Below are 23141 nucleotides of genomic sequence, written 5' to 3' on the forward strand. Positions count from 1 at the left end.
CACTTTGGTCTTTTTCTGGTTTCTTAAGTTGGAAATGTAGATTGCTGATTTAGACTTACCTTTTTTTGTAATATATAATGATTTGATGCTGTAAATTTTCCTCTAAACAGTGCTTTAATCAAACCCACAAATTTTGGTGTGTTTCAATTTATGTTCAAAATGTTTTCTAATTTCTCTTGAGAATTGTGTTTTGACCCATGGATTATTATTATTATTATTTTTTTCTGACCTGGAGTTTCGCCCTTGTTGCTCAGGCTGGGGTGCAATGGCCTGATCTCAGCTCTCTGCAGCTTCTGTCTCCCAGATTCAAGCGATTCTCCTGCCTCAGCCTCCTGATTAGCTGTGACTACAGGTGCCCGCCACCACGCCTGGCTAATTTTTTTGTATTTTCAGTAGAGATGGGGTTTCTCCATGTTGGCCAGGCTGGTCTTGAACCCCTTGACTCAGGTGATCCCCCCACCTTGGCCTCCCAAAGTATTGGTATTACAAGCGTGAGCCACTGTGCCCGGACTGACCCATGGATTATTAAGTATGTTGTTCAGTTTTTAAATGTGTGTAGATTGTTCTGTTCGTGATTTCTAGTTTAATACCATTGCGAATGGAGAGCAAACTGTATATGATTTCATTTCTTTTAAATTTGTTAAGATATGTTTTATGTCTCAGGATATGTTCTCTCTTAGCGAACATTCTGTATGTGCTTAAAAAGTGTATGTATGGCTGGGCGCGGTGGCTCACGTTTGTATTCCCAGCACTTTGGGAGGCCGAGGCAGGTGGATCATGAGGTCAGATGATGGAGACCATCCTGGCTAACATGGTGAAACCCCATCTCTACTAAAAATACAAAAAAAATTAGCCAGGCTTGGTGGCGGGCACCTGTAGTCCCAGCTACTTGGGAGGCTGAGGCTCCAACCTGGGTGACAAAGCGAGACTCCGTCTCAAAAAAAAAAAAGTATATGTATTTTGCTGTATTTTGCTGTGGTTGGGTGACATGTTGTATAAATTAGATCCAGTTTATTGATGGTGTTCTACAGTTCTCCTAGATCCTTGCCGATTGCTTGTTCTCTCACTGTGAAAGGTAGTGTGTGAGTTATATGCATCTAACAATTGATTGTCTAGAGTTGCTGTTGTACCACTTCAAGTGGATGGAGATCCTCACTGCCATCCATTAATGTGCATTAATCATTTTGAGAGTGAAAAGATTGTTAAAATTGCTTTTACTTTTTTAGGTATGGCCAAATGAGATGGGGCTAGTGAAATGGGCGGGAAAATTGGAAGCTGACAGTGTGTGAGCTAGACACCCATGAATGCCTTTGGCCTGGGCGGTTAGAGGGATGGTAGGTGATAATACAAGGCGGCTCCAGCACACATGCTGGGGACTCCTGTGGAGCAGACCAGCAGCTGCATTTGGAGATTCATTTTAGATTGTCGCGTTTCCTCTTAGAGCTTTGCCTGGTCATCGTGTTCTGAGTGGTCCATTGGCCTCCGTGTCCCTTTTGTGGTGGACATTTGCTCAATGACTTTTGAGCAGCTGGATCTCCTGCTGCGGCAGGTGAGTGAGGGGATGGACGGCTCCGCGGACTGGCCCCCGCCCCAGGAGAAAGAGTGCGTGGCTGTGGCAACGCTGAATCTTCTGCGACTTCAGGTATTCATGATTTCCTTCTTCTTGCTCCTTTTGTAAGTGTCTGAGGAGTTTGTAAGAAGTCTTATATGTTTTGAAGGGCCTGGGGTTTGGCCTGTTCAGTGAAGTATTTTAAAGTAAGATTGTAATGCGCTAATAATGGACGTGAGGCTAAAAACGTGATCTGGGCCGGGCGTGGTGGCTCACGCCTGTAATCCCAGCACTTTGGGAGGCCAAGGCGGGTGGATCACGAGGTCAGGAGATCCAGACCATCCTGGCTAACACGGTGAAACCCCGTCTCTACTAAAAGTACAAAAAATTAGCCGGGCGTGGTGGCGGCGCCTGTAGTCCCAGCTCCTCGGAGGCTGAGGCAGGACAATGACTTGAACCCGGGAGGCGGAGCTTGCAGTGAGCTGAGACTGTACCTGTGGCAGCTTTTTTGGTTACATTGTGGCCGTTATTTCTGTGTTTGGTGCAGATTGTTGGGGCAGGCGGGGCGGAGGTTGCTGTTGCTGGTTGTTTAGCTCTTCTGCTCATCTTGAGCTTTTCCATATACATGTTCATAGTGGGGTTAAAAAAATTCCTCTAGAAAATACTTCAACTATTGTGGGTAAGAGGTTTTTTAAAAGTCCAGTTTTTAAAAATACATAAACTGAGAAGTTGGTTATTTAAATAATACTTCAAAGTGAGTTTTATTCAGTGTTTAATAAGACTTTGCAATTCATTCATTTTTAGGGGTTCTAAGTGAAAATTGTTTTTCTCCTTTCAGTTGCATGCTGCCATTAGTCACCAGGTTGACCCGGAATTCCTTGGTTTAGGTCTGGGCAGCGTCCTCCTGAACAGCCTGAAGCAGACGGTGGTGACCCTGGCCAGCAGCGCGGGCGTGCTGAGCACCGTGCAGTCGGCCGCCCAGTCCGTGCTGCAGAGCGGCTGGTCCGTGCTGCTGCCCACCGCCGAGGAGCGGGCCCGGGCACTCTCTGCTCTCCTGCCTTGCGCAGGTGGGCTTGGGGAAGGAACAGGAGAGGGCATGGGCCAGGTGCTGGGAGGTGATGGCATTTCACTCAAATTGGCACACACTTTCTATTTCAGTTTCAGGCAATGACGTGAACATAAGTCCAGGTCGTCGATTCATGATTGATCTTCTGGTGGGCAGCTTGATGGCTGATGGAGGGTTGGAGTCAGCCTTACACGCAGCCATTACTGCAGAGATCCAGGTATGGCCTTGGAGGCACACGTGACCTGGTGGTGCTCTGAGATCGGAAATACCACATTCACACATGTGAAGAATAACTGAAAACAGTAAAACACTCAACTTGTATCATATCCAAGTATTTTTTTAAATTTAAATTCTTTTCTGTGCTAATTTAAACAATGATTGAGATACGATTTAATTGTGATGAAATCCTGCATGTTGTCTGTTTCAGTGAAGTTAAGAGGTAACCTGTCCATCATGTAGACCATTCCCGTCACCCGGAAAGATCCCTGTGCCCCTTGGCACTCGCAGCCAGGACGCTCCCCTGCCCTCAGATGAGATTCATTTTCCTGCTCTGAGTGTTGCAGCAGTGTAACTGCAGAGGATGCACTCTTTCCTGCGTTGCCTTGCAGAAGGATTTTCAGATTCACTCACAATGTTGTGTGTCTTGTGACTTGGCTTTTATAATTGGGAAGCTTTCCATTTTATAGATGTAGTGCTGGTTGTTAGTTCATGCTTCTATTGAAGGACATTTAATTGCTTTTTGTTTTTGTTTTTTTGTTTTTTTTGTTTTTTTTTTGAGACAGAGTCTCGCTCTGTTGCCCAGGCTGGATGCAGTGACCTGATGTTGGCTCACGGCAGCCTTGTCCTCCTCGGCCCAAATGATCCTCCCACCTCAGCCTCCTGTGCTGCAGGGACCACAGGCGTGTCACCATGCCCGGCTAGTTTTTTGATTTTTTGTAGAAACAAGGTTTCACTATGTTGCACAGGATGGTCTCGAACTCCTAGGCTCAAGTGATCCCCCCACCTTGGCCTTCCATAGTGTTGGGATTACAAGCATGAGCCACCGTGCCCAGGCTTTCTGGTTTTTGGCCGCGTAGAGCTGCCATGATTGTGCTGTGTACAAGTACTTTAGTGAACATATGTTCTCCCTTTGGGTAAACACTTGGAATGGAATTTGTTAGGTCCTGGGGTCAGTGTGTGTTCATAGTTTCCCAGAGTGGCTTTTCCATTTGCATTTGAACCAGTGTGTGTAAGAATTATAGCAGCTTCTTACCCTTACAAAGCAGCTGGATGCTGCGTGTGTGGGGCAGATCACATTGGAGGTTTGTGAGAGCCAGTAGCAGGGTTAAAGATTTTAGGGACTTCACAGAAGGAGGCTGGAGAGCGTCAGCAGAGGCAGCCTGGACCTTGGATCTGTAAAAAGAAGACACTGTTTGAAACTGCACGGCCGAGTTGGGGTTTCCAACAGGGCAGGTGGGGTCCTGTGGGTAGGTGTGTGTGGTAGCACACAGAGGCTGGGATGGCTTGGCACTAGGGTCAGGGCTCAGCCAGCCTGTGTGCCTTCACACCTGCTAATGAGATCACTTGTAAACAATTTTTGTTTACAAATTACAGGATATTGAAGCCAAAAAAGAAGCACAGAAGGAAAAAGAAATTGACGAACAGGAAGCAAATGCGTCAACATTTCACAGAAGCAGGACTCCATTGGATAAAGACCTTATTAATACGGGGATCTGTGAGTCTTCTGGCAAACAGTGTTTGCCTCTGGTTCAGCTCATACAACAGCTTCTTAGGTAAATCGTATTAGCAGTATTGTATTGTATTTTATTTACTTACTTTTTTGTTTTTTGAGACAGCATTTCGCTCTTGTTGCCCAGGCTGAGTGCAATGGCACGATCTTGGCTCACCGCAACTTCCACTTCCCGAGTTCAAGTGATTCTCCTGCCTCAGCCTCTCAAGCAGCTGGGATTACAGGCGTGTGCCACCACACCCGGCTAATTTTGTATGTTTAGTAGAGACGGGGTTTCTTCATGGTGGTCAGGCTGGTCTGGAACTCCCGACCTCAGGTGATCTGCCCGCATTGGCCTCCCAAGGTGTTGGGATTACAGGCATGAACCACCACGCCCGGCCTATTTATTTACTTATTAATTTTTTTAAATTTTTGTTTTCTGAGACGGGGTCTCACTCTATCACCCAGGCTGGAGTGCAGTGTCATGATCTTGGCTCACTGCAACCTCTACCTCCTGGGTTCAAGCACTTCTCCTGCGTCAGCCTCCCAAGTAGCTGGGACTGCAGGCGTCCGCAACCACACCTGGCTGATTTTTGTATTTGTAGCAGAGACGGGGTTTCAAAATATTGGTCAGGCTGGTCTCAAAACTCCTGACCTTAGGTGATTCTCCTGCCTTGGCCTCTGAAAGTGTTGGGATTACAGATGTTAGCCACTGTGCATGACCTGTATTGTATTTTAGTAGGTGATTATTGGTTTTCATATTAAGATCGTGAAATCTATCACAAGGATCTCAAAAATTTGTTTGGTGATGGAGGGAATATTCTGAAAATTACCTAGTACAGATGTTAGGATAAAGAGCAGATCCTTTTCAACATAGGTGAGAGGAGAAGTTGGAGGGTATGATGATACTCAAAAGTTTTTCACAGAAGAGAAATTGGGGTGTGCAGTAAACATGTGAAAAGATTCCTAGTAATAAGCAGGTGGATGCAAGTGAAATCATCATGGGAAGGTTATTTTTAAAACTAGTTCTATCATTGCCTCACTTTATATATTACAGAGTTATACATACTACTGTGTAAGATAACTTTTCTTTTCAAAACTAAAGTCAATGTGAAAGAATGATGAGCGTTGTTTTGTAAGGCCAGACTAGGAGGAGGTGGGAAGAAGTCAGACTCAGCCTGTGAACAGAGGCTAAAACTTTGGCAGAAGCCAAAAGAGTCAGACAGTGTTGTGTAAAAGTGATCACTCAAGAAGAGCGGAAAAGCAAGATGATTTGTGAAAGAGATTTATTAGAAAATGAAACACATTTGTACCTCTATTTAATAAAAATCTGCTTTTGTAAACTTGGGCTCCTGATTTTAGTTTCTACACACAGAGAAGGCAAACCGCTGGCAGGTTGGATCAGGTGGCCGAGCACAGCAGGGAGCCCTGGGCAGTGGCCGCAGCTCTCAGCTGGCCTGGCCATGGGGCCATGGTGGGTCTGGGGCATGGGGTGGCCCTGCTGTCCACAGCCAGAAAAACGAACTTAGTGGACACACAGTGAAATTTTGAAATAGGAAGTTTTAGAGCTAGTTTCTATCATAGATTTTAGTAAATGCTATTTTGAAAAACGTTTTTCTGATGTTTGTTTTGTTTTTCTAATCTGATAATGCATATTTCACACATTCTGGTCTTTAACAAATGGAAATAAAGAGAACTAAACTTAATAATTTAGTTTGTGTTAATGGAAAGAGCTTGGGATTTGTTCTCAGAAAATTTCAGTTGCAACAGCTTGCTCACATAGGTGAACTTCCAACACAGTGACTATAGGAGTAAGAATAAAAGCTGTATTTACTTTCACAGAGTTCATTAAGAATAAAGGAGAACATGGATGTTAAAAACTTTGTAATTAAAATGTAAAGTTACATGCAAAGTTTTAAAGTGAGCATTTTCCAGAGGTGCTTTTCTAAGTTCTTGAATGCCTCTCCATTTTCTGAGGCTGCATCATGGGCTGTTGGTATCTTTGGCAGGGAGTGAGTGCAGTTGTGGGTCCTTTGTTCTCACGAGGACAGTGCCCGTTTTCCCCATCTCCTGCTTGCTCAGACTGTTTCCATGTGCAGAGAGACTGGCCTGTTTGGCCTGCAGCTGTGCTGTTTGAGCTGTAGCCGTGTAGCCTGCGCTGGCCAGTCTGGCCGCACTCACACAGTTTGCTGATCAACACTTGAAGTGTGTCCATTGTAGCTGAGACACTGAATATTTTATCTGTTTAATTTTTATTAATTAAAATGCAGGTTTAAAAACTTGATTCCATTATTAGAAAGCATTTAAGTGTGTTTAGAATAACTTGGCCATGTGAGTCTACTTCGTCAACTGTATATTTTATGAGTCTAAGTGCAGATCAGATATTTTCAATGCAAATTTCATCGTCCAAATTGAAATGTGCTACATATGTAAGCTACCCTGATGGTTTTTGAGGACTTATGAAATAACCTATGTAAAATATCTCAACAATTTTTCTTATATTGATTTCATGTTGAAATGGTAATATTTTCAATCTGTTGGGATAAGTATGATGCATTGTTAAAATTATTTTTATTTTTTGAGATGGAGTCTTGCTCTGTTGCCTAGGCCAGAGTACAGTGGCATAATCTTGGCTCACTGCATCCTCTGCCTCTTGGGTTCAAGTGATCCTCCTACCTCAGCCTCCTGAGCAGCTGGGACTACAGGCGTACACCACCACGCCTGGCTGATTTTTGTATTTTTGTGGGGACAGAGTTTACCACGTTGGCCAGGCTGGTCTCGAACTCCTGACCTCAAGTAATCTGCCCGCCTTGGCCTCCCAAAGTGCTGGGATGCAGGCGTGAGCCACCGCGCCTGACCATTATTAAAATGAGTTTTATTTGTGTTTTTTTTTTTTTTTTTACTTTTATTAATGTGACTAGGAACAATTTTTTTTTCCGCCCGAGATGGAGTTTCACTCTGTTGCCCGGACTGGAGTGCAGCGGCACAATCTCAGCTCACTGCAACCTCTGCCTCCTGGGTTCAAATGATTCTCTTGCCTCAGCCTCCTAAATGGCTGGGACATCAGGTGCATGCCACCATACCTGACTAATTTTTGTATTTTTAGTAGAGATGGAGTTTCCGCATGTTGGCTAGGGTGATCTTGAACTCCCATTCTCAGGTAATCTGCCCGCCTTAGCCTCCGAAAGTGTTGGGTTTACAGGTGTGAGCCACCGCACCTGGCCACATTTATTAATACAACTAAGAACATTTTGAATCGCACCTGTGGCTCCGTTGGTGTCCTGGGCAGGTGGCTCTGTGCTGTCCACATAGGTTGTCTCCTGTGTCTTCATCTTCGCTGTGTGTGACTTTTTGGTTCCTTTGGCACGTGGGGTCCTGTATGGGTCATTGGTTCTACAGTGGATTTATAATAAGGATGTACTTACTTAAAAAATACAAAATAAAAAGAATAGAAACAAACATAGTTATCACCTCACAAAATTTTTGGAAAGTAGAAAAAGAAAAATGCATTCACAACTTTTCAGTAGCCAATAGTCCGGGCTGTCTTCATAAGCATGGATAATGTGTCCCTCTCCTGCATGGATAGACACTGTTTTCTCACCTAAGTGTTTGTGATTGAAGGATTCTTAATGTGTTGACTTGGCAGATGCAGTTGTTGAATAGTAGTTTATCTAAAGATTGGAAGAGATTTTTGGAGATATTTCATGTCGTTTTTTCCCTTGGAAAACGTGGGTTGGAGAAATCACTGCTTGCCAAAAATAAGCTGTGAAGTTACATGTTGGCAAGGAGCCACAGAATACCATTTACATTTCAAAATAAAGTGCTGTGGAGTTTTTATAAGTAGTGAACCCCATCAGAATTACACGTTGTGATTATGGCTCTAAGTTTTATATTAAATATATAAACAAAATTTTATTGTATTTTATTACTGTCTTTTGCTCCTTCAGGTGTAGCTTACATGCTAGATTCTAGACCTGTTTCTTGTGTTACAGTGGAGTTATCCAGGCAGGTTGTCAGGTAGTGAAGCTGAAAGGTGATGTCGAATGATGTGGTGAGCCCAGTGAGGGTGCATCCTTGCTGTGTGTGATGAGGGCCTGTGGGTTGCTGTGGGATTCCCAAACCCTGGCTCCTCTGTCTCCTGCTTCTGTCATTACTCACACTGCTGGTAGTTTTCTCGTGTGAGCCACAGGGCCAAGTGGCATTGACAAGCCTGCTGTCACATTAGGAACCTGAGTTAAAGTGGAGCTGAAAGCATGTCCTCGCTCTTGGTGTTGTGCAGAGAGCCACTTGTGCTCCTGGCTCAACGGGACAGGTGGAGTGGGTTTGGAACCAGGCCCTGGTTTGGCTCTTCTCCCCTCCATGTTCCCCTGTCCTGTCAGATTTGCTTTCACACTGATATAAGAGTTAACTTTCCTTAGGCCGGGCACGGTGGCTCACGCCTATAATCCCAGCGCTTTGGGAGGCTGAGGTGGGCAGATCACGAGGTCAGGAAATCGAGACCATCCTGGGTAACATAATGAAACCCCGTCTCTACTACAAAAGAAAAAAAAAAATACAAAAATTAGCTGGCCGTGGTGGCGCATGCCTGTAATCCCAGCTACTCAGGAGGCTGAGGCAGGAGAATCGCTTGAACCCGGGAGGCAGAGGTTGCGGTGAGCTGAGATAGTGTCACTGCACTCCAGCCTGGTGACAAAGCTAGACTCCATCTCAAAAAAAAAAAAAAAATTACTTTCCTTAAACACACAGAAAGTGTTATTTTCCTTTCATAACCTTGGTGGGTTGGCATTGCAGACTCTGGTCCCACAGCCTGACACTCCCATTACCTGCACCATCTCTCCCTTGCTTCCTTGTCTTGTTCTCCTGCCCTTGTTTCTTGGTGTTCTGCTAAGGAACCAGAAACATTGACTGCTCTCCTAACTGTACCTTCTGGGAACGTATATTTCTTCTCTTTTCTTCTCATCTACCAATGGCTCATGGCTCAAGTCACATCACAGTGTTGGAACTGGAGCCTCTTCTACTTTGTTTGCTGCCATGCTCTTTGGGCACCTGCTTTGGTCTCCTTCCCGGACTCCCTGAGCCCTGAGTACCTGCTGCATGGCCCACCCCAGTGCTGCTTGCGAGTAAGGGCTCAAGGTGGACTTGCAAGGCAGATGCAGCAATGCAGGCGAGTCTTGTCTTGAAGAGTAGTATCACATTTCTGTTTGAAATGCAGCTTTGGACAAAAAATAACGACACCGTGTTTTTTCTTTCTAGAGGATCAGGTATTTCTATATTAGCCTCCTCAAGATTTTAAGTTTCGTTGTCTTAATGTTTACATTCCTTGGATATCGGGTATACAGAAGTATTCCTTTTGAAGCAAGATCCTCTGCAGTTTGGACCACTGCACGCAGCTCCGTAGGCGCACATTTTTGAGGCACGAGGGCATCATTATCTCTTTTGAGTCTTCCGTGCCCTTCTGCTCTGTTTTGGCTGAGGTGGTGCTTATTGCAGATACACCGGACACATTTGGGGAGGGAAGCCAGCTGCAGGTCATCTTCATGTATGATCTGTGTTTGTGATGTTAGTTTGTCATGATTTACCCCATCCCTTTTTCTTTTAAATCTAAGTAACTTGTTTAATTTTGTAATCCTCTTTTTTCCTGTGTAGAAACATTGCTTCTCAGACTGTGGCCAGATTGAAGGATGTTGCCCGTCGGATTTCATCGTGTCTGGACTTTGAGCAACACAGTCATGAAAGATCTGCTTCACTGGATCTGTTGCTGCGTTTTCAACGTTTGCTTATTAGTAAACTTTATCCAGGGGAAGGTATTGGTCAGACCTCAGATATTTCCAGTAAGTTGCTTAAAATGGGAAAGTGTCTTGTACATGATCGAGGGTTAATTTAGGCTTTTCGACGTGTCCATCCTATATGCCCAGATGTGTAGTTGTTATACTACTAAATGTACCAATTTTGAGGCTTCATTTTGCCTCCACTTTTTTGAGTCAGACCCTTCTGTGTTAGCCTCGTTAATATTTTAATTTTGTTGTCTTAATATTTCAGTTTTTTAGACATCAGTAGTAGCATCCTGTAAGTTCAGTTTAGTCTTACAGAAGATTTATCAGGTTTGTTCCTTGTGCTGTGGAATGCTGGAGACTGGCATGATGTAGGAAGTGAACAGTGGCAGCCTATTCATATGTCACATGTGGGAGCCAGCTGGGTGGATGGGAAGAATTGCTGGAGGATGACTGGGTTTCAGTTACAGCTCTGCTTAATAGTTTAGACGTTAGACCAAGTCTGATGGGGCCAAAGACTTGGGATAATCCCTGAGGCAGCCTGTGAGGATCAAGAATAGAATGGTGTGTAAGTACTCAGTGCTGTGCACTGTCCAGGGAATGGTTCCCCTCCTCAAGCATCCAGGGCAGCGGCTGGCCCTCCATCATGAGACTTTCTGTCAAGGATGGAAGGGTCTTCTGCTTCCATTAGTATTTTTGTAGGTGTTTTTTTTTTCCAAAGTAACTTAATTACTTTCTGAAGAGTTAGGCTCTTGTCAATAATGGAAACTTTCAGGTTTTCGTAGATGAGTTGATAGCTTGAAAGAGAAATAGGCGACCATCTTAAAGACAAAGTCACAAGGACTGAAAAGCTATTAAGAACCATGTAGGAGGCCGGGCGCAGTGGTTTACGCCTGTAATCCCAGCACTTTGGGAGGCCCAGGTGGGCGGATCACAAGGTCAGGAATTCAAGACCAGCCTGGCCAACATAGTGAAACCTCATCTCTACTAAAAATACAAAAAATTAGCTGGGTGTAGTGGCAGGTGCCTGTAGTCCCAGCTACTCTGAAGGCTGAGGCAGGAGAACTCCATCTCAAAAAAAAAAACCAAAAAACAAAAAAACCGAAGAGAACCATGTAGGCAGAAAAACTGAAGTTTTTTTTTTTTTTTTTGAGACGGAGTTTTGCTCTCATTGGCCAGGCTACAGTGCAATCTTGGCTCACTGCATCTTCCACCTTCTGGTTTCAAGAGATTCTCCTGCCTCAGCCTCCCAAGAAGCTGGGATTACAGGCGCCTGCCACCATACCCGGCTAATTTTTTTTTTTTTTTTTTTTTAGTAGAGACAGGGTTTCACTGTGTTGGTCAGGCTGGTCTCAAACTGCTGACCTCGTGATCCACTCGCCTCGGCCTCCCAAAGTGCTGGGATTACAGGCGTGAGCCACTGCCCGACAAAACTGAAGATTTTATGGAGCATAAAAGTGCCTAACTTTGTTTTCTGGGAATAATTTACAAGCTTTTAGGAAACATTTATGTACTAGATAGAAAGTTTTAAAAATTTAGAGCTGGGCGTGGTGGTGCATGCCTATAGTTCTAACTACTCAGGAGGCTGACGCAGGAGGATCACTTGAGCCCAGGGGTTCGAGTCCAATCTGGGCAACATAGTGAGACCCCGTCTGTAAAAAAAAAAAAAAAAATCGTTAAATTAAATTATGACTTTAGTATTTATACACCCCAAATTTCTAGGTACTCTGTAGTGCAGGGTATAAAACTTGACATAAAATACTGCCCCTCCAGTTACATGATATAGAAAGAGCCCAAAGACTAAGGGTTAACAGGCTCCTGTTTGAGAAATTTATTATGGGTAAAAGATGTATAGATGAGAGTAGCATGGAGCAGTTAGTTTGTTTACAGAGAAAAATTTTTATAGTGAAAATGAAAATTTCTCAATCCTTCTTCAAGGTCCAGAGCTAATGGGCGTTGGTTCCTTGCTGAAGAAGTACACGGCCCTTCTGTGCACGCACATTGGAGATATACTGCCTGTGGCAGCCAGCGTTGCTTCTACCAGCTGGCGGCACTTCGCAGAGGTGGCTTGCATTGTGGAAGGGGACTTTACAGGTACCTGTTGTTTCCTGCTTGTGTACAGTTTTAGGAGATAGGTGAAAGCTGAAGTGTCTTCTTTCCTGATCAGCCTGCCTGCATGTACTCTCTAAATTTTCTGGTCCTCCTGCCCTTTCACCTTTGTTTTTTTTTTAGTTACTGACAGTTCTGTTGTTAAGCCAGCTGGTATGGGGCTCATATAGCTTTAAATATAATTGGTAATTTAGATTTATACTTCCATTATTGATACTTCAATAGTGAGGTCAAAGATAATTGTCTAATTTTATTTTGACAGCATAATAAAAATTAGGTACCTCATTAAGGATCTCAAAAATTCTGATATTACCTGGTATGTTTTAACTTTTTGAGGTTAGAGCATTATTTTTTAGTGTTTTTTTCCTGATGATGAACATACCAATAAACACTTAATTTTCTGAGTAGGAGACTCTAGTTCATAGTTCTGTGATTGAAATACAGTGTTTTGGAAAATATTTTTGTAACTTAAAGGGTTCTGTTTGATAGCTATACCAGTCTCGATATAAAATATAAGATAGTCCTGTAGAAATATGCTGAAGGACAAACATTTCTTATTTTGTGACTTAGCATAATTTAAACACAGAACAAGTTTACAAATAGCTTTTATAGGATAAATACTTATTTAAATCTTATTATTTCTTAAATGTAGGTGTTCTCCTTCCAGAACTAGTAGTTTCTATAGTGCTTCTGCTCAGTAAAAATGCTGGTCTCATGCAAGAGGCTGGAGCTGTACCTCTGCTGGGTGGCCTGTTGGAACATCTGGATCGGTTCAACCACCTGGCTCCGGGAAAGGAACGGGATGATCATGAAGAGTTAGCCTGGCCTGGCATAATGGGTACGGCGTCTTAAAGGACTTTTACTGAGGAAAGTTTTATTGTCCTTGTCTTACCTATTCTTGCTGTTCAATTTGAAAGAATACAAAGGAAGACCAATTATTTGCCATTTCTACTGATGGTAGTATAAGTGAAAAATGAAGATAATCCAAATCAGAAGAAATGTGGGTCGTATATATATATTACCCAAATATATGTGTGTGTGTGTCTGTGTATATATTATCTATGTATCCGTCTGTCTGTCTGTCTGTCTATCTATCTATCTATCTATATCTATCTCTTTTTTTGACACTACATCTTGTTCTGTTGCCCAGGCTGGAGTGCAGTGTCATGATCTCAGCTCACTGCAACCTCCGCCTCCGGGGCTCAAGTGATTCTCCTGCCTCAGCCTCCTGAGTAGCTGGGACCACAGGTGCATACCACCATGCCCGGCTTACTTTTGTATTTTCAGTAGAGACGGGGTTTCACCATGTTGTCCAGGATGGTCTCGAACTCCTGATCTCAAGGGATCCACCCGCGTCTACCTCCCAAAGTGCTGGGATTACAGGAATGAGCCACTGTGCCTGACTATATTTGGTTATATTTAAGGAAGGTTTTTCCATTAGTAATCTTTGTTAAGTACTGAAATGAAATTTTACGAAGTCCTGGTGCCTCCAGAAGGTGCTGTTGAGGTGGTTATCTGTGGTCCAGCTCAGGAGGCAGAGATTGATATGGGAAGACTCTCCAGAGTCCTCTGGTTGTTTGATGTTAGTGAGATGCGGAATTCCTGGAGTCACCTGAGCACTTCCGTACAGGCATTGCCTGTAGTGCATCCCAAATTGGAAGGACACTTGTCTTCTCAATGTTTTGAGCTTTGGGTTTTTGAATCTAAGTCACCATGCTTTCTATGGTTCTAGCTTCCTGGACTCAGAATCAGTCAAAATCATGGTTAAATTTTGATTTATATGAAATCTCAAGCTGGGTGGGCTTTTTCTTCTTCTTGTGTTTTAGACCATCATCCCTCTAACATGGGAGCTTAAAACAAGAGGTAGCAGTTGTCCTGAGGAAAACAGCCCCAGGACATTGAACATGGTTTTTTTTTTTTTTTTTTTTTTAAAAACAGTCAGTACTGTCTTTTTTTTTTTTTTTTTTTTGAGACGGAGTCTCGCCCTGTTGCCCAGGCAGGAGTGCAGTGGTGTGATCTGGGCTCACTGCAAGCTCCGCCTCTTGGGTTCATGCCATTCTCCTGCCTCAGCCTCCCGGTGGCTGGGATTACAGGCGCCCGCCACCTCGCCCGGCTAATTTTTTGTATTTTTAGTAGAGACGGGGTTTCACCGTGTTAGCCAGGATGGTCTCAATTTCCTGACCTTGTGATCCGCCCACCTCGGCCTCCCAAAGTGCTGGGATTACAGGCGTGAGCCACCGTGCCGGACCAACAGTCAGTACTTTCAGCACCGTTCTTCCCCTTTTGTTAAGGAGTGAGCTTACGTAGTCGTATGTTATTTTGTCTCTCTACTGTCATACAGTTGAGGTGCATTCATTTGCTCAGATAAGCAACTTACTCACTGTAAAGCCTTTTGAAATTGTGATAAGTAACACATACACAAAAGTACCCAGCACATTCCTGTAATTGATCACAGAGAGAACCGAGTCACAGCCATTCAAGCCTTAGCCTGGATAATGGCAGGACCCTCCCAAACGCTGACTCATCTCTCTGAAAAGTGCCCTTCCCCGCAGGCTGTGTGGTCGTTGCCACCTTCCTTCTGATCATCTTATACTAAGTTCTCGTCCCTACCCAACATCATTTTAATTCTGTCTGTTCTTGGACTTCATATAAGTGGAATTAGACAGTATGTACCTTTTGGTTTCTGAGCCTCGCCCTGTTACTGAGTTCTTTCATTTTTATTGCCATATGTAGTATACTTTTGTTCAAATATACAACAACCTATTCATTCTACTTGTTGATGGAAATGTAAGTTGTTTCCAGGTTTAGGTTAAATTAATATGTTACCATATCCTTCCACCTAGGTGGGACTACAAGCATTTGCCACCATGCCTGGCTAATTTTTCAATTTTTTGTAGAGACACGGTCTCCCTCTGTTGCCCAGGCTGGTCTCAAACTCCTAGGCTCAAGTAATCCTCCCACTTTGGCCTCCCAAGGTGCTGACATAAGAGTCATGAGCCAGTGCTCCTGACAATATATTAACATTCTTACATCTGTTTCTTTAATCATGCTTTCTGTTTCTTGGTGGGACTCTTGGTTTGTAGAGGATGCCTTTAATACAGAATGCCAGTTTTCCACAGTGATTGTGCTGCTGCTCATCTCCACCGCAAAGTGAGAATTCTCGGTGTTCCACTTCTGTGCCAAGACCTAGCATTGCTGGCACTCCCTGTTTGAGCCATTCTGATGGGTGTCACTGGTATCTCATTGTGGTTTCAATTAGCATTTTCTAGATTAATAGTGAGGTTTCATACCTTTTCATATGTACATTAATCAGTTGGAAATTCTCTTTTGTGAACTGCCAATTCAAGGTTTGTGCCCATTTTTCTATCTGATTATCTTTTTTCTTTTTAGTCATTCATATGAGTGTTTTTGTACATTTGGGATATGAACTTTTGGCTCTATTTCTCATGGAGCTTTTTCTCTCACTGAGGCCTGTGTAGTCACTTAAAAGTGTTTTCTGATGAACAGAAGTAATACTAGTGAAATCCAGTTTGTTAACTATTTTAATGGTTGTTCATTTTGTGCCTTAAGAAATCTTTTTCTTACCCAGATTTTCTTTTATACCTTAAAGTTTTATAGTCTTAACTTTCATGTTAAGAGCTATAGTGCACTTGGACTTGATTTTTGTGCATGTTATGAGATAGGGGTCACATGTCACTTTTTTTCCACAGGCATTTTGTACATAGCGTCTTTGTGCCAGCACCTTTGGGTGAAAAGACTGTCCTTGGTCTCTCTTCTGGGGTGCTACCTTTGTCTGAACCAAGTGATTGTCTATACTTGTGTCTGGTCTGATCTTGCAGCTTTTCCCCTAGTGACTTATTGCACTTGCTAGGACCAGTAGTGCATTGTGGAGTAGAAATGGTGACAGTGTGCCTCCTTGCCTTTTTCTTAGTAGCAGAGAAAAAGCTTTCAAGATTTCATACACGAAGTATGATATTTGTTTTAGGAATTTCTTTGTAAGTACCTTTGACTCTTAAGGATACTTTCTTCTGTTTCTGCTTTGTGATGCAGTTTTAACTATGATTGGATGTTAAATTTCATCAGATGCTTTTCCTACATTACTTGATGATATAATTTTTTTTTTCTATTAATGTATGAAGTACTGACTTGTCAAATGTTGACTCAGCCTTCCATTTCTGGAATAAAACTACTTTAATCTTAATATTGGTCATATGGATAGATATTTCTGGTCTTGGTCTGCTATTTTTAAAAGACAATTTTGCATCTTTAATTGTAATTTTTCTAGATTTTGCATGTCATTTTCCTTGTAATGTTTTCAGTGACCTGTAATTTTATTTTCTTGTAATGCCCTGCAGCTTACTGTTATTGTTATTGATAACCACCACCTCTTTACTAACAAGGAAGCTATAATTCAGGAAGAGGATAGGTCCCATGCAACCTCTATTAGTTTCCATCTGTCCACCAGAGAACGTTAGCTCATCGAGGGAAATACTGGCTGATGGATGTGATAGTAGGAAAATGTAATAGACATTCAGGTTTTGGTAACCAAAGTTGTGCTAGTCTTGTAGAGTGAGTAGGAGAATGTTCCTGCCTATTCTTTTCTTGGAAGGGTGTGTATAAGATTGGTAAAATTCGCCATTTAAGTGTACTGTTTAGTGGCATTAAGTACATTCACATTGTTTTACAGCCATCACCACCTCTCATCTCTAGAACTTTTCATTTTTCTCAACCGAAATATGTATCCATTAAACACCAGTTTTCCCCAGCACCTGGCAACTACCATTCTACTTTCTGTCTCTGAATTTGACTACTCCAGGTACCTCATATACATGGAACCATACAGTGTTTATCCTTTTGGGATTGGCTTATTTCACTTAGCATGTCTTCAAGGTTTCTCTGTGTTGTGGGAAGTGTCTGAATGTCCTTACATTTTAAGGTGAAGTCGTATTCTGTTATGTGAATATGTCACATTTTGCTCTCCATCCGCCGGCTGATGACACTTGGGTTGTTTCCATCTTGTGGCTATTGTGAATAATGCTGCCATGAATATGGGTGTGTATATCCATCTGCGTCCTCTTTTTTTTTTTATTTTTATTTATTTTTTTTGAGACAAAGCCTTGCTCTGTCGCCAGGCTGGAGTGCAGTGGTGCGATCTCGGCTCACTGCAACCTCCATCTCCCGGGTTCAAGCAATTCCCCTGCCTCAGCCTCCTGAGTAGCTGGGACTACAGGCGTGCGCCACCATGCCCAGCTAATTTTTTGTATTTTAGTAGAGCTGGGGTTTCACCATGTTGGCCAGGATGGTCTTGTTCTCCTGACCTCGTGAGCCGCCCACCTCGGCCCTCCAGAGTGTTGAGATTATGGGCGTGAGCCACTGCGCCTGGCCTGCTTTTACTTCTTTTGGGTAGATAGCCAGAGGTAGAATTGGTAGACTATATGGTAATTTTGTATTTAATTTTTTTGAGGAGCTGCCATAGTGTTTTTCAGAGTGGCTGCACCATTTTATGTTCCCATCAGTAGTGTGCAGGAATTCCAGTTTTTCCACATCCTCACCAACACTTTTTTTTTTTTTTTAAATAGTAACCATTAATGGGTGTGAAGTGGTATCTCATTGTGGTTTTGATTTGTATGTCCCTCATGATTAGTGATGTCAAGCATCTTTTCATGTGCTTATTGACCATTTGCATATCTTTTCTGGAGAAATGTCTATTCAAGTCTTTTGCCCGTGTTTTAATTGGGTTTTTGTCGTGTTGGGTTTTAGGAGTTCGTTATATATTCTGGATAGATATGATTTGCAATCTGTTTTGCATTCTTTGGGTTACCGTATCACTCTTGATAGCCTCCTTTGATGCACAGAAGTGTTCGATTTTGATTAAGTCCAACTTACCTGTATTTTCCTTTTGTTGCCTGTGCTGCTTTTGGTGTCCTATTCAAGACATCGTCACCAAATTCAGTGTCATGAAGTTTTTCCGCAGTGTTTTCTTTTAAGAATTTTATGGTTTTAGCACTTACTTTTAGGTCTCTGATCCATTTTGATTAGTTTTTGTGTGTGGCGTAAGGTAAGGGTCTACCTACGTTCTTTTACATGTGCATGTCTGGATTTCCCAGTACCGCGCATTGAAAAGGCTCTTCTTTCCCCATTGAGTGGGCTTGGCTCCCATGTCAAAAATCATATGACCAAATACGTGAGGGATTGTTTTTGGGGTCTCCATTCCGTTCCATATTTCTATGTGTTTGTCTGTTCCAGTGCCATACTCTTCTTTATTATTGATTTCTTCTTTCTTAGGGTTTAATCTGCTATTTTTCTTGCTTTTTGAGAAATGAATACTTATTAGCACAGCGATTTTTTGTAATGTTTATTATGAAAATTTTCTAACATAGATAAAAGTAGAAAAATAGTAAAATGAATCTAGCTTTAACAGGTGAATACGTTCCCCTCCCATACTTCTCTATATTGTTGATTGATTGGATTATTCTAAAGCATAACTGTCCTTAAAACATTTTAAGGCATTTTACATCTTAATGATAAGGATTTAAAGAAAACCCTACAATATAATTATCCTGTCTATTAGATTAACAGTGATCCCTTAATCTAACATGCAGTCCATATTACATTTTCCTGGACTATCTCAAAAATGCCTTTTTTAGGTGGTAATTTTGAATTAGGACCTGAGCATGTTCTGCGTATTGGCATTGGTTGATGTATGCTTCTAGTCTGTTTCTCCCAACAACATGGCTCCAGGCCCGCCTCTCCCTGTCTCTGATCATACTGTTTTCTTTTTCAAAGAAACAGGTTGGTTATTTTGGAGAACTTCACATTTTCTGAACTTGGTTGATTGCATTCTCATTCTAGACCATCATGTTCTTCTGTTAGTTACATTCATCTGCTGGTTAGATCTAGAGGTGTGGCTGGATTTGAATGCAGTCTCATTGGGTCGGTGTTATGTCTGGAGTCATGCAGTATGCTTTCTGTTGGCTCAGGAGGCCTGTAATGCTTGGTGGCTCCCCGCTTTAGTTCTGTGACGCTAGACCAGGGAATTCATGTGTTGCGTGTCCTCTATAAAATCCCCTACCAACCTTGTCCTCTGCTGTCTGGTTAGCAGGAGGTACCATTTGTACAGGAAGGACATGATCTAAGCTTGACTTCTTGAACTGCCACCTCCCTTTAACTCTTTTTCATAATATTGAATTGGTATCCTAGCACTTCCAAAGGTGACCACCAGTCAGGTTTTCTTTTTTTGAGTATTTTTATGAACCAATAGACTTCTATTGATTTGGTGTTTTCTTTTTTAGCTTTTTCCCCCCAATATACACATTTAAAGACATAAACGCCCTCAAGCATGCATTTAGTTGTGTGTCACCAATTTTGATCTGCAGTATTTTTATTATCATTCATTGAACACATTTTCTGATTTCCATAGTCATTTTTTCTTAGAATTTTGGGTTACTTCTAAGTGAGCTTTGTAATTTTCAAATATGTGGATGAATATTTTTATTAATTTATTTTGGATGAATTTTTAAAAACCTATTTCTAATTTAACTGCATTGTCGTCAGCACACGTGCTCTGTAAGTTTCTTTCTCTGAAATTTGTTGAGATTTGCTCTGTGGCCTGGCATGGCCAGGTTTGATATTCATGCTGCCTGTGTGTGGTATTGGTTTCAGAGCCAGGTGTGCATTTCTCTCATTGTGATTGTGGATTTGTTTATTTCTGCTTGAAGCTTTTTCACAGTTTGTTCTTTTCATTTTACCTGTTGATTGATCGATGGACTGATTCTGGTTTCTGTATATACAGAGTCATTTTTTACAGGTCAGAACTGTAGAAATAATGAAGAAGTGACGCTTATACGCAAAGCTGATTTGGAGAACCATAATAAAGATGGAGGCTTCTGGACTGTGATTGACGGGAAAGTGTATGATATAAAGGACTTCCAGACGCAGTCGTTAACAGGAAATAGTATTCTTGGTGAGATTACACTTCTTATTTCGTGGTTAAAAGTTACAACCTGTGTCATTTTAAGCAGAGTATTTGGCTTATAAATGATTTCTTTAGTTTTGTGCCACAGCCCCCACATATTTTAATGTGTCTGTGGCTTTGGTGTCTGTCTTATCAACAAATTCAGCACATTGGAAGAATTTCCTATCATTATGCATTTTTTGTTTTAATACTTGGAACTCATTTCAAGTTCTGGGTTGGCCCAGGCAACCCTGGGAGACAGTGGGAGGTCATTATACGCTGGTAACCCTCACTTTTGAGTTAAGCGCCTAACGTATTTCCTACTCACTGTCGCTCCTATAGCTCTTCAGGCAGATTGAATTGAACTCATGTTGCCTTTTCCCTTTTTGTTTCAGCTCAGTTTGCAGGGGAAGACCCAGTGGTAGCTTTGGAAGCTGCTTTGCAGTTTGAAGACACTCGGGAATCCATGCATGCGTTTTGTGTTGGCCAATATCTGGAGGTGAGGCTATATGCCTTGAGTGACGCAGAGGATAACAGGGGATACCCTCTGTGTGTTTGTGACAGGAATATTTGGATCCAGAAGTACTGATATCTGTGTCTTTTGGGGGGCATTAGGGATAAATGCAAAGATCCTTTACAAGTTTTGTCATAAATGAATTTACATTTATTCATGTTAAGATATGTGATGTATTGGTCTTGAAAGATTGTTTTTTAAATGATCAACTTGAGAAATACAGACAGTGTTCCACAAGAAAAGAGGTTAAACTTTGGTCTTATGTAGAAATTTGGAATGGCTTATCATCTTGCGGTATGTATGTTTTGGGAAGAACTATGCAGAAGTGTAATTCTTTGCAATAGAAATATGTCCTTCCTATGTATTCACGAACACATAGAATTTATATATTGGGATTAGCTTTCCAGATACCCGCAAGTAATAAAATGTATTAAATGCCATTAGGGCAAGGCTGAAAGCATTTTATGAAGGGGAGAATTAGCTTTGCTGTAAATGTCTTCTGTGACTGGAAAAGTTGAACTCTTGCTTTTTTCAGAGTTCGATTTTTGTTAGAATAAATTTCATTTCCTCACATGTGTGGTCACAGTCCACCTATACTTGTCATCGAATACTTGTCGTGTCATAGTTTTGTTGTTCTTTATGCGTGTAACAATTCATTATATTTTCTGAAGCATGGTGTACAGTCACTTTGGAAACGGACTCCTAAGGAATATTCCAGCCAGATCATGTACCTGTGCTTTCGTTTTTCTACATAGGGCCGTGCAGTTGCTGCCTGCTTTCTAGGGCGTGTGGGTTTCTGTGGCATCTGCTGTTACTTGGGCACAGCAGCATCCACTCGTTACAGGATGGAGGGGCAGAACACCCAGAGCACCCCTGGGCTCACATGGTGGTACAGCTGCAGGACAGAGCCGTCCTTTTAGTTGTATGTTTTTAATTCTGTTTCCTCAGATTGATGATGAAATTTGTTTTTCCAGCCTGACCAAGAAGTTGTCACCATACCAGATCTGGGAAGCCTGTCTTCGCCTCTGACGGACACGGAGAGGAACCTGGGCCTGCTTCTTGGATTACACGCCTCCTGCTTAGCAGTGAGCAGCCCGCTGTCTCCTGCTGAGACTGAGTGTGCCAGTAAGAAAACCTTTGCTGTTTGCTGATTAGCAGATTGTTTTTTTTGAACCGTAAGTGCCAGTAAGAGTGGGAGAGGGCCAGGCACAGTGGTTCTTGCCTGTAATCCCAGCACTTTGGGAGGTTGAGGCAGGTGAATTGCTTGACGTCAAGAGTTTGAGACCAGCCTGGGCAACATGGCAAAACCCCATCTCTACAAAAAATACAAAAATTAGCCAGGCATGGTGGCACGTACGTGTAGTCGCAGATACTCAAGAGGCTGAGGTAGGAGGATCGCTTGAGCCTTGGAGATTGAGGCTGCAGTGAGTCATGATCATACCACTGCACTCCAGCCTGGGTGACACAGCAAGACTCTCTCTTTAAAAAAGTAGGAGATGGCCAGGTGGTGGCTCATGCCTGTAATCCCAGCAATTTGGGAGCCTGAGGCAGGTGGATAACCTGAGGTCAGGAGTTTGAGACCAGCCTGGTCAACGTGGTGAAATCCCATGTCTACTAAAAATGCAAAAATTAGCTGGGCATGGTAACAGGCGCCTGTAATCCCATTTACTCGGAAGGCTGAGGTAGGAGAATTGCTTGAACCCAGGAAACGGAGGTTATAATGAGCTGAGATCACGCCACTGCACTCCAGCCTGGGTGACAAGAGCGAGACTCCATCTCAAAAAAAAAAAAGAAAAGTGGGAGAGGAGGATTCAACACAGTTGATGATGATAAAAGTAAAATAATAAGGATAGTCAGACTCAATCTGGTAGAAACAACTGTGAGTGGCTGTCATTTGCCCTCGTGGTCTATTGCTGCAGAGGAAGCTAAAAAGTGTGCAGAAATGTCTACCCATCTACCCTGTGGTGGTCTCACATATTGCAGCCTCTGCCTGATGGGCACAGCATGGCTTTTGTCTCCTTACATGCCCACAAATTGTACAGAATGTGGATCAGCTGTCCTCTCAGGGGACAGCATTCTATTTGAGGACTGCGTTTTTACCAGACCAGGCTCAAGTCACTTATATTTCAGGATGGCAACCTTTGTAACCACCTAAAATAGTAAGTTTCTTCCTGCCTCCTAAGATGGGTTTACATTTTTCTTCATGTAGTTGTGCATTTCCCATCTGTCTGTCTATCCGCCCGTGTGAGCAGCTTCTGTTGAGCAGTCGCCTGGTGCAGTTACCACGCTAGGTGTTCGGGCTGCAGGGATGGATAGGACCCGCCTCCACTTTCAGCTGCTGCTTGTTGATGAGCCAGCATTCTAAGCAGGTCACGTTACAGGGTGGTGAAGGGTGAAATGGAGACATTCATACATGGTTCTGGGGGAAGAAAGGCTTCACATTGGCAGCAGTCCTGAAATTGCGTGAGCG

General features: G+C 42.7%; 1 protein-coding gene across 1 annotated transcript in view; it reads left to right on the top strand.

Annotated features, from left to right (window-relative positions):
* LOC117092529 (E3 ubiquitin-protein ligase HERC2-like) overlaps window positions 1-23141 on the top strand; it is a 164448-nt gene that overhangs the window by 66964 nt on the left and 74343 nt on the right. Inside the window, 10 exon segments of the mRNA XM_033226255.1 lie at window positions 1442-1642; window positions 2388-2616; window positions 2708-2832; window positions 4209-4387; window positions 9970-10154; window positions 12033-12188; window positions 12856-13041; window positions 20011-20166; window positions 20553-20656; window positions 21646-21796. Coding sequence (XP_033082146.1) covers window positions 1442-1642; window positions 2388-2616; window positions 2708-2832; window positions 4209-4387; window positions 9970-10154; window positions 12033-12188; window positions 12856-13041; window positions 20011-20166; window positions 20553-20656; window positions 21646-21796 — 1672 coding nt within the window.

This window comes from Trachypithecus francoisi, unplaced genomic scaffold (genome assembly GCF_009764315.1).
Source record: "Trachypithecus francoisi isolate TF-2019V2 unplaced genomic scaffold, Tfra_2.0 Contig00089, whole genome shotgun sequence".
NCBI lineage: Eukaryota > Metazoa > Chordata > Mammalia > Primates > Cercopithecidae > Trachypithecus > Trachypithecus francoisi.